This window comes from Miniopterus natalensis, chromosome X (assembly GCF_054644295.1).
Source record: "Miniopterus natalensis isolate mMinNat1 chromosome X, mMinNat1.hap1, whole genome shotgun sequence".
NCBI classification, from domain to species: Eukaryota; Metazoa; Chordata; class Mammalia; order Chiroptera; family Miniopteridae; genus Miniopterus; species Miniopterus natalensis.
Window position 1 is genome coordinate 83,455,396 of NC_142103.1, and position 12,481 is coordinate 83,467,876.

General features: G+C 41.0%; 2 protein-coding genes across 2 annotated transcripts in view; both read right to left on the reverse strand.

Moving 5' to 3' along the window:
* Positions 1-12,481, reverse strand: part of SYTL5 (synaptotagmin like 5) — a 209,792-nt gene that overhangs the window by 128,312 nt on the left and 68,999 nt on the right. The window lies entirely within an intron of this gene.
* Positions 8,947-9,309, reverse strand: H2AP (H2A.P histone). Its single transcript, XM_016197044.2, has one exon. It carries the CDS (start codon positions 9,307-9,309, stop codon positions 8,947-8,949), a length of 363 nt encoding a protein of 120 aa, XP_016052530.2.

Here is a 12,481-nt window from a genome sequence, read left to right on the forward strand (position 1 = left end):
GTGAATATTCAGCCCAGTTCTCAGCCAAAGACTCTTGGAAAATCTCCAAATGGACTTTTGAAAATCTTCCTTTTATAGCTCCCTCTTCTCTGATGCCCTGTCTTGCAAATTCCAGCTTCTTCGGGTCTACTGAACTCTGATTTCTGCCTACTCAGCCAAGCAATACTACTGTTTTCTGACTGGAATTCAATTCACTGTGCCATTGGGAAGTTTTCCCCAGGCAGAGAACTGGAGTGGTTGTTGAGCTACCTTGTGGTTTTCCTTTCACTCTGTAATCACAGTATTGTGCTGCCCATTGTTTAATGCCCCAGAAAAGTCAGCTCATATACATTGTTCAGTTTTATGGTCGTTTATAGTAGAAGGGTTAGTACAGTACCAGTTACTCCATCATAATCAGAGTGAAAGTCTCCCAAGGGGATTCATTTTTGAATAAATTTTAGTGTCATAAGAAACCTACTTGCTCTGTCCAGTCTTACACTGTCTTGTGAAATTTTAATGATCTCAAAACATAATTATATGGATTGTGTGACAGGAAGTTTGTTGAAACAACTTCAGGGACATGGGATATATTAGCTGGCTGCTGTATCCTTTATCCTCACCTAGCATCTTATTTTGGGTCCCCTTAAAAGCAGATGCTGAGACATGGATTTGAGTAGAAATAGTTTATTTAGGAGGTATATTAGTTTCTTATGACTTCTATAATAAATTGCCATACTCTTGGTGGCTTAAAACAACACACAATGCCTTACAGTTCTGAAGGTCAAAAGTTTGAAATCACTGTCATAGGGCTAAACTCTGAATGTTGTCAAGGCCACTTTTCCTTCAGAGGTTCTAGGGAAGAATCTGCTTCCTTGCCTTTTCCAGCTCCCAGTAATTCATTCCTTATATTCCTTGTGTGTGGCCCCTTCCACCATCTTCAAATTTAATAATAGCACAACATTTGCTTTAGTGGCCACACTGGCTTCTATTTCTGTGTCAAATCTCTCTCTACTTTCTTCTTATAAAGGCACTTGTGATTACATTTAGAGCCCATCCATATAATCCAGGATATTCTCCCCATCTCAAAATCTTTCACTTAATCATATTTGCAAAGTCTCTTTTGCCATATAAGGTAACATTCACAGGTTTATGGATTAGAACATGGATGTCTTTGGGGGCTATTATCGAGCCTACCAAAGTAATCTTCGAGCCCCTAGAGATTCATGTTGATCCCATATGCAAAATGTATTCACCTCATGCCACTCACTTCAAAAGTCTGAACCCTTTTTAGTAACAACTCAAAATCTAAAATCTCATCATCTAAATCAGGTATGGGTGGAATTCTGAGAATGATCCATCCTGGGGCAAAATTTCCTCTCCATTTGTGGACTTCTGAAACTGGAAAACAAGTTGTCTACTCTCAAAATACAATGGTGGGACAGGCATAAGATAATGTTATAGATATTATGATTCCACAAGGGAGAACAAGGAAAGAGAGTCACCAGCCTCAAGCAATTTCAGAATCCAACCAGGAAGTTCCATTACGTTTCAAGGCCTTACAACAATCCCCTATGGCTTAAAACTCTGCCCTCAGCCTGTGGCTCAACCTTAGAGCCAGAGTCTTCAGTGGCCCCGACCTCTGGGCACACTTCAATATTACTAAACAATATTCTTGTGTTTGTTCTTCGAGTTCTCTCTCTCTCTCTTTTAAATTTATCATTATTGTTGAAAGTATTACAGATTTCCCCTTTTTTCCCCATTGACTTCTTCTACCCCACCCCACCCCACACCCTCCGGCCTTCACCACATTGTTGTCTGTGTCCATGGGTTATGCATATAAATTCTTTGGTTAATCTCTCCCCACCCACCCCTGCCTTCCCTCTGAGATATAACATCTGCTGGTTCTCTCATGAGTTAAGTAAAATCTTTTAACATGTGTTTATTTCATATCTGTATAAGTGTCATGATTTTATCTTATTCTGAAAATTATCTTTTAATCACTTTAGAGGTGAACCCAAAATACTCAATACTATCAACCTACCAGAGTCAGGTAAATTTCAACGACAGAGAAGTATACCTCATGCAAAGTTTAAGCCTAAGAGTGTCTTTTTTTGGTCCAGGTGAATCCAAAGCATCATTACAGTGATGTTAACTCTTTCTCTCATTTTCATTTTCTGATCTCCTAACTTAGTCTTTGTTTTATTTTGGATACATTATAGCCCATAAGTTATGCCTCATTGTTGGCAGAAATGGATTGGAATTTGGTTTTAGAGCTGGACCATTTTGAGATCTCTCTAAATGGATTCATGGTTTATAGAGATCTAATCTAGACTAGATGAGAGACAACAGAAAATCTGGGTTTGTCAGTCTTTTACTTACTTGGGTTATCTGTTCTGAGCTCAAATCAATTAAGAATTTTATACCCACTGAGAGGAAAACAGCATTTTGATATCTGAACTGGCGATTTTTTCTGTTTCTGTGTTTATTCTTTACTCATAGCACAATTATAGAATTAAAGCTATAAGCTCTACTTTTCTCTGCTTGTATGTCTGTCTGTAATTTAAAACTGCCTTCTGATACTATGAGTGTGTAGTGTTTTCTTACCTCTGGGTAATATTAATATATTAGATCACAAAATCTCAGAATTTAAAGGAGTTCTGTTCTAATTGGCATGTTTAATAAATAATTGATTATATAAATGGAGCATTCTTAAAAATTAAGCTATGATACTTAAAATGAGCTAAATTTAAACAATATATATTTTCCCAGAAACTGACTCACAACCATTTTAAGGACTCAAATTCATATAACTTAGATGAATATTTGGCAGACAAGTCCAGTTTAATAGTTTGGGTTTTGTGAAAACAACTATGTCTTCTCTGATTTATTAGTATTAAGTATAATATAAGCATACATTTTTATGCTACTTAAGTATATTTTTCCTAAACTGACAGTTTACTGATCAAATGAGCTACAATTACTTCTACTAAAACTTTAATATTTGAAAGACATGAATTTGTTTAATCAAATCGAATTATGTATCTGATGATCTTGAATTTCCAGAGTAGTAAGGTTTCATATTATGTCAGCTTGAGAGCATTTCAAACATCTTTAGATAATTAAAAATCTTAGATGATATTACATTGAGTTAAATAACAGATGGCTTTGGTAATTTATAAGACAAAACACTGAAACATTGATGACTAAGCATAATTTTAATGTATATACTACTCCTTTCTATTTGTACATGCTACAAAGAGGCTACATCTGTAGATCTGTCAATGAACATGCTCATTTCTGCCACATTGAGATGTATAAGGAATGTGTGTGGCCAAATAAGACTGGGTTAAGTGTATGAATCAACTTGTCTGATAAAATCATAGACCATACAGTTATAAACCCTAGTCTTCTCTTAAAAAAAAAGAGACAGAGAGAGAAAAGTGACTTTCCTTAAAAGTTATAATTGATATACATGAATGAAATTCTAATAAAGGTCTTAAGATTAAGGGAAAAAAGAGAATGTTTCCATTCTAACATAAAATGGCTTTTTGTGCCAGAACAGGAAAGAGGGAGCTGAAATACAAAACTGAGCTGTAGATGGTTCATAGGAACAGAATTTGAAAATGAACACAAATGTGTGTTAAATTTTTTCCAAATCTGACTCAGTTTTCATGAGTTTATCCATAGATTTTTCAAAAAGAGCTTGTGGTTACTTTAGTATCAAATATTATATTAAACTTAATGTGAGAATCTGATTTGCTCTCAGTAAAAAAGATCAAGTTTTGTCAGAGTATGGGTTTGTTTTTAATGGGTCTCACCTTTGTAAAAAGTCACTCTTCAGCTGTATTAGTTTCCTACAACTGTTCCAACAAATTACCACAACCTTGGTAGCTTTAAAAAAAACAACACAGCCCTGCCAGGTGTGGCTCAGTGGTTGAGCATCGACCTGGGATCCAGGTGATCGGGTTCGATTCCCGGTCAGGGCACATGCCCGGTTGCGGGCTCAGTCAATGACTCTCTCATCATTGATGTTTCTGTCTCTCTCTCTCCCTCTCTTTTCCTCTCTCTGAAGTCAATAAAGATATATAAAAAACAACAACAACAACAACAAAACACATACATTTATTTGTTTACAGTTTTGGAGGTCAGAAGTTCGAAATCAGTTTCTCTGGGCTACCTACCTTCTCTGTACTCTGCCCCTAAAAGTAGAGATTATGCATCTTAACAGAATAAATGTATACACTTTATTCTGACTCTATAATGACCCTGATTATTCTCTTTAAAATAAAATAAACAAAAGTTACATCGTTTTTGAATGTTTATTTACTGTATTGCCACTTTGAGTACATAATAACTTCCATAATCCTTTCTTAAGTGCTCAAATATCCTGGTAATTTTATTTTTGCCTTTTACAAACTGAATCCTAAATTAAAAAGGAAATAAAATGCTACAAAATATATTTTGTGCTTTAAAATCTTAGATTTCCCAGAAGGCCCTGGAAGTCACAAAGATTCTGTCGCATTAAAAGAGAGGTGGTAGAATTATTTGATTTATTTGATATACTGCTATTTATGAGTTTCCCCTAAAAAATTATCAAGAGAGGTAATCAGCCTTTCCTAGGTTAAATTTAAATAGGGAAATATTATTAACATAACTATTTTAGAAAATCATATCCTTCTTAAGATGTTCCTGGAGATTTCTCAGCTCACTCACACTCCATTACGTTGTTATTTACCAGAGTTCTGGTGGTACTTTCCCTGATGATATTAGACAACAACACTATCGTGTTATCAGGTAAAACACCAGTTGTTATTTTTATAATTTTTATTTTTGTTTAAAGTATTTTTAAATGTTTGATTGCAATCTTACTATTTTAGTTTGTACCTAACATCATCTAAGCCAGTACTTTCAAATTGAGGTTGAATATCAAACTTATTACTAGAGCACAGATGTTCAGGACCTACTTTAGACTTTTTCTAAAATAGCCCTTAATCATTAAGTTCATAGACGTTTTGTCCAAAACTCATTTATTTTAATTGGCTTTATTATCTTCTTTTGCATACTGCAGAACAAAAGTAATTTCACCTTCATTTGCATTATATTTGTTATGTCCTTACAGAAAAATTTTCACTCATGAAAATTATCAGCAATAAGTTAACCACAGTTATGATAAGTGTCTGTCTCCTCCAGATTGTTTAACTCTGATGGTTCCCACAAGGTAATTCAGTCAGCTACAGGATAAAGATGTTTTCAACAAAGAAGGACTGTCTGAAAACCCCCAAGAAAAGGACAGGTACTTTAAAGTCCTTTGAAGAGGCTCGTGGGCAGAAGGTTCAGATGTCATCCCATAATCACCTTTAAGACCATATCAGTGGACAGAGTCAGAATTTCAAGAACAAGTTGAGAAGCAGAAGTATTCATGACACAGTCTAATGTAATGTGCAGAGGAACAAGACCTGGGTTTGCAAAGTACAAACACCTATACTATGGAGTCAATCATTTTCTTCCAACCTATCAGGTTTTTCCAAATAAAACACAAGTGAAAGTTCTTGAGAATGAGTTGTAGAAAGTGCTTTCCTAGAGTCCTGCTGGGCGTGGTTCAGCGGTTAAGCATCGACCCAGGATCCAGGCGATCGGGGTTCGATTCCCGGTCAGGCCACATGCCCCTGCTCGATCCGCAGTCAGGGGCGTGCAGGAAGCAGCCCATCAGTGACTCTCATCATTGATGTTTCTCTCTCTCTCTCCCTCTCCCTTCCTCTCTCTGAAATCAATAAAGATATATATATATTAAAGTGCTTTCCTAGAAATCCAAGAGACCTTAAGATCTGTATTAAAAACTTCAGCTTATTTTTCCCAGAGAACATGGAACACTTTCTATCTCACGGCCCATTTCTCAGGATATAGAAGAAACAGCCTTAACAACAAGAAAGAGAGCCCACTTTTTCTCTCCTCTGTGAACTTGGGAGAGTTGATTACCACCTCTGGGCCTCAGGGACCTCAGGTGTAAAATGGAGACCCCAGAAATAATCTCTATACCTTGTGTCCCACCCACTTTCAGTAGAGATCATTTCTTAGGTATATATATCATAGAATGGTAATTGTATACCTTGAACAGACTTTTGAAATAACTTCATTGTACCTCTTCATTTTATAGCCATAGAAGCTGATGTGCCCCAAGTAAACTACACTATGAGACACCAGAACCTGGTGAAACTCCACCTGCAATTGCTAGGGAGAGGCCTGCTGGCCAACTCAAATGAAGAGAAAAGTAAGAGTTGAACTTGCCTAAGGCAAAGAGGGCTCCAAGGCTCTCTATAACAAATCACCAAGGAGCTAGAGCAGTTCCCCAGATGGTCAAGGTTTACCAGGACCAATATCATGAACTGAGGGGCCCATTATTCTGCCAGACAGTGGCTTGTCAAATAGAGGTAGAGGTTGCTGGCAGAGAGAAAAGCTGCTAAAGAGGCCCCTGCTGCCTGGGAAATTTCCTTGAACTGCCCCGCCCCTCACATGGCTATCACTGTATTACTAAAATAAAGAGTATGAAACCTGATCTCTGTATCTATGAGTCTGTTCTCTTTGTAAGTTTATTTTGTTCATTAGATTCCACATATAAGTGAAATCTTTTTCTGACTGGCTTATTTCACTTAGCATAATACTCTCCAGGTCCATCAGGGAGGTTAAGGGAGCTGGGTGAAAAAGGTGAAGGGATTAAGCAAAAAAAAACACCCCTCATAGACAGTATGATTATCAGAGGGAAAGGTGGGGAGCAGGAAGGTAGGAGAGGGGAAAGGGGGGAATAAATGGTGATGGAAAGAAACTTCACTTAGAGTGGTGAACACAATACAATATACAGATGATGTATTATAGAATTGTACACCTGAAACCTATATTTTATTAACCCCAATAAATTCAATAAAATAGAAGAGCATGAAACCTGAAAAAAGTTGTGAGGTGAACATCTTGACAATGATGTTTCTGTAAATACTTGGTTTAATAGGTACTGGGTGTCAAGAAAGGTTTCTTGGATTTATACAAGCACATATTCCAATGAACTCTAAGCACAACCCCAACACATTCTTAGGACACTCCTGTGAAGTAGCAAAGGCTAAACCAGCTCCAGCAGCTTTCAGAGATGGTGGAAGGAGGCAAGGAGAAGGTGTGTCACCAAGTAGAGGGGAGCTAAGAGGAAACCAGGGTGAGGACTGCCTGGGTCCCAGATGTATCTCTGTCTCTCCCTCTGTGTAGCACCCTTCTGTCTCACCACAAAGCTCAGCAGGCCATGGTTTTCAGAGCCAATGGCCCAAGCCTCCAGCCATCACTGAGAGCCAGGCTCAGGGACCCTTTGGGGAGCATCAGGCCTACAGGGAAGGAGACCTATACAGCTATTATAAGGGCTTACTCTGTGCCGGGCACTGTGTTTTACAGTAGTCACTGACACAGGCTGACTTAATCTTTGGGGAAAACCCAAACATGGAGGAGCTCTTATTATCCCCACTGTACGCTTCAGGGAACTGCTGCTCAGGGGGAACGGACGAATGTCAGGGTCCCATGGCCAGAAAGTGGTGACCCTGGATGGCCAAGCCAGGTCCTCTGATCCCATTGTTGAAGCCAGGTAGGCAGCCTCTGGCCAGCCCTCTATGACACGCCAAGAGGCAGCACAGGGCAATGAACATGGGTGAGAGCCTCAAATGTTGACACTCATAGAAGGGTTAGTTTTCCGCAACACTCAGTGGGACTTTAGTAAAAATCATAATAGAATATAGAAGTTTATAAGACTTATACAGTGGTACCCCGGTTTTCCCACGTCTCCGTTGACGATCATTTTGGTTTACAAATGCTGTAAACTCTGAAGGAAATGCTTCGGTTTTCGAACACGCCATGCGGCTTCTGCTGAGAGCAAGATCCCGAGGCCCAGCTGTCGGCTGAGGATCCCTTGGTTTTCAAACGTTTCAGAACTCGAAGGGTCTTCCAGATCGGATTACATTTGAAAACCGAGGTACCGCTGTATATGCTTTTGAGTCCATCAAGTGGGACAGAGTTTATGCAGAATATACTTGTACATTTTAAAGCATGCATTCAGCCACTGATAACTCTGTTAGTGTATTAAATATATAATAGGCAAGGTGGGTGTTTCATTTGAGAATGAGATTTATAATTGTGATTACAATGTAATATTCAGTAATCGTGAAGAACTGCTTGAACTGCATGTCTTCGACCAGATAGCAGCTTTCGTATACTACTGTTTAATGTGCCAGTGACCACAGAAAAGGGCAAAAGAATATATTCCAAGTGGCAGCTAAAACACTAGCTAGGAATCCCTGTCTCAAGTCCTTTTTCTGTAGTGAGGCAGGGTATAAATAAATGAAATCAACCCGACCATAATTTTGTGTGTTTCCCTATGGTTTCCCCACCACTCTGCACTCCTCCTGCCAGGCCCCAGTCCCATTAAGTTCATGCCAACTGCTGTGCCACCCTCTCGCCACCCCCGTGGCCACCCCCTCCTACTTGTCCACGTTCCCGATCAAGAACAAAGCCTTTGGCACCTCACTCACGGTCTTCAGCCCCACCCCAGTGACCACCCCCCTCTGGGACCAGCCCCCGCCCCCAACCTTCTGGCCCCACAGGCCTCGGCTTGCTCAGAACCCCCGAGGAAGTCTCCTCTCCCCCACGACCATGCCAGCCTCTCCCGCCAGCGCCCCTTCCCGCACAGCCACAACTAGGAGCTGCTCCTTCAGTCCCGGGTTCCAGCCTCCCGCCCTGACCGCACCTTCTACCCTCCAGCCCGCCCTGCGCGCCCCCCTCCCCGTGTCCCACGCACACCCCCCCTCCAAAGGACCGGAGCAGAGGCGTCCCAAGTACAGCGGTGGATTTCAGCTCTTTAATGGCACCGGTCGAGCACAGAGCCTGGCCGCCTCAGCTGGGTGACAGGCAGCGTGGGCCGCTTGCCGGGCCCTGGGACAGGCTTCAGCCCCGCCTGGATTCGGGCATCTGGCCGAACAGGGTGAAGGCGCTGCTGCGGCGGCGGGGCTCCCCCTCGCGGTTGCCGTTGGCCGCCGCCCCCGCATCTCGCTCCCGCCCTTGCCCTTGGCCTTGCCGGGCGGTCTGCCCGCTTCCGCCGTGGGCCTCCATGCCCACCATCTCCACGATGTAGTCGGTCAGGGAGTCGAGCATGACCAGGAGCAGGTCATCTGCGCCCGAGCCGGGACGCGGGCCCTGCTGATTGTTCTGTAGGAGGCGATCCACGTAGGTCAAAGGGGACTGTAACTCGGCCGCTAGAAGATGGTCTGGAGTCTCAGAGGGGCTCTCACGGCTTGGTTTCTCTGACATGATGGCTGTTTGACTCGCATCAGCCCTTCTTAACTCTCTGGGCCTCTGAAGACACCAGTGCCCGGCTCAGCCTTTTATATCCTTGCAGCCCCTCCTGGTCAGGGAGCCCTTTGTGACATCCTGGACCTTGGGTTGTCACTGGTGACCATTGTGCCCTCATCAGGCCTCAGCCTAGAAATGTCCATAACAGGAGCCTGGTCACTCTGGAGACGGGCCCATGATTTTGAGGGCACTGTCATTTGTTGTTTGACTTGAACGTTGTAGAAATAAGTGTGTTTCACTGGGAAACATTTCCCATCTTTAGAACGCAACTCCAAGTTATCTGATTCTAACCTTACATTGTCTTCTAGGTCCTTTACAACCTTTGGTTAGTTGTAGGTCACTGATAAACCTGTAAAATGCCTTGCCTAGTAGAGATTAAATTGCCCCCCTGCCATGATATAATGAAACCAGTTTTGCCTCCATTTATACACTCATTTAAATATTCTTGATTAATATGCCTGTATTTAAATTTGTTTTCTCTTTTGAACCAGTTATAACACCTTCCCATTCGCTCAGTGAGTAAACAGAATCTTTTAACACATGTTCATTTTATATCTGTATGAATGTCCTGATTTTACACCATTTGAAAAATATTAATTATTTTGGAAATCACAATGAGATGCTCAATGGATTCATCTGTCAGAATGAGGTACATATTGTTGAGAGAGAGAAGTGTAACTTATGCTCATTTTAAGCCCAGATGTGCCTTTTCTTGGCTGTCCTAGGTGAAACCAAAGCACAAGACATGTTTATTCTTGTTTCTTTAAATCAAATTCTTCTCCACTAATTTTGTTTCTGCTTTGTTTTTAGTTCATTTACAGCTGACAACAGTTATAGATATTTCCATTCCAAAAGAGAGAATATAGAAGGAAGAAAAGAGTCTCTGATCCAAGAAATTTCAATATCCAAGCAGGCAAACCTCCCTAGCTTCAAGGCCTGGGAATAATCCTTGGTGGCTTGAGGCTCCTTCCTCTGATGCCATGACTGCACCTGGGTCCATAGCTCTGCCCTCTGCATTCTAGGTTCTGCCCCCAGAATCATCTTTCCTTTACTTTGAGTTCAGCACATGTTTGCAGCTGAGTAGTTTATCAGCCTGTTTTCTGCTTGTCAACATTTGGAAGTACCACGACCTTCTATCATTTCATCATCTGTCTATCCTTTCAGTTAAAAACGGCATTGTTTCTGCTGATTTAACATATGCACAAATCTGGAAGTCTCCCAGGTATGTTACTGGGATTCATGTCCTTAGACGAGAGGCTCTTTCCCAGATCCTCCTGGAAAATCCCATCTCTATTTATTCGTTGCTTCTGCTGAGATGGCTGGGGATATCCATGATTCACATCCCATATCGCTTCAAAGAACCCTCTGAATACTCTGATCTTTTTTGCTTAACAGTTCTTCCCTCAATTTATGTTTTCCTTCTAACATTTTGCTATTAATAACAAGATAAAACAAGGGCATGCCTTCAACACTTTCCTTGGGAATCTGCTCAGCTACGCTTTCATTGCTACAATTCAGCTAAGATTTCTGCCACTACATGACAAGAATCTCCTCTCCTCCAGTTTTCAATATTTTCCTTGTAAACCTTCACCAGCAACACCTGACATTCATACTTCCATCAATAGTCCGTTTATAGTGATTCTCTAAGACAATATAGGCCTCTCAGCTGTGCTCCTCACTTCCTTTCGAGCTCTCACCAGCAGCACTTTAACATCCATAGTTCTACTAACTGTTCAAGGTAATCTAAAAAAATTTTGATCACGCTCTTCAAAATTATCCTAGCCTATAGCCATTATCCAGTTCCATGTTTTTAGACATCTGTTATGGCAGCAATCTACTTCCTGAGACCAAAATCTGCATTAGATTACAACGGCTGCTATAATGCTTTGCTACAGATTTGGTGGCTTAAAACAACACATATTTAGTCTCTACAGCTCTGGAGATAAGATGTCCAAATAAGTTTCACTGGGCTGAAAACAAGATGCCCCTTCCTCTGGAGGCTCTAGAGAATGGGCTTCCTGGCCTTTTCCAGCTCCCGGAGCTGCATCCCTTGCCTGTGCCTGCCTCCTTCAGCCTCACGGCCGGCAGTGTATCCTCTTGCTTCAGTGGTCAAATTTTCTTCTTCTGTGTCACATTTATCTCTGTCTACCTCTTATAAGGACATGTAAGTTTGCACTTGGGCTCTATCAGATAATACAGAATAATCTATCTCAAGATCCTTAACTTAATCTTATATGTAAATTCTCTTTTCACATATAAAGTAACACCTTTGGGGGCCATTATTCAGCTACCACAGGAGGCGTCCCCAGGAAACTCTGGTAGGTAAGTGAGGAATTTAAACAGGAAGGAAGGAAGCAAACAAAGTGCTCATTATTAATCAGTTTAATATCACTGAAGAACTTTAGAAAACAACTTGCCAAGGGAAGATAATGCCCCAGCATTCTGGACTATCATGCTGTTATGCATAGTGGGCCCTGAAAGCCTGATAAAAGCCCTCACGAAAAGAAATTCCAGTACTGACGTTTGAAACACAGGCCAAAATGCACATAAATGGTACAAGCTGTGGGGCTCTGAGCAGGACACTGACAGCATCTTCTACACTAAGAAATGGTTATATACTTTCCTTATAAAGTTTTTCCTTTCTCCTTACCTCCTGCCCACTCTTCCTTCCTTCATTTAACAAATGTTTATTGTGCAGTTAGCCTGCTATCAAGCCCTGAGTTAGATGCTGGATAATCAATGTTAAACAAAATAGACATTATCTCATCCTTATGGAGCATCCGGTCTAGTGGGAAAGACAGATTTTAAACAAATGCTAAAATAAAGATGTAGCTCCAAACTGCCATGCACGGTCTAAAGCAGAGTTTATCAACCTTAGCACTGTTGACACTTTGGACTGGATAATTCTTTGTTGTTGGGCAGTACAGCTGTCTGGCATAGGATTTTTAGCGATATCCTTGGCCTCTACTTTCTAGATGACAAAAGCACCATCCAGCTGTGATGCCAAGAAGTATCTGAAGACATTGTCAAATGTCCCCTAGAGGGTAAATTTATACTCGACTGAGAAGTGTATTACATTTAATGGTATATACTACAAATCAATTGTTTTAAGAGTCAATGAAAAGATATA

Excerpts from the sequence above, each read along its gene's own strand:
- H2AP (XM_016197044.2), bottom strand. The coding sequence starts at position 9,309 with ATGTCAGAGAAACCAAGCCGTGAGAGCCCCTCTGAGACTCCAGACCAT.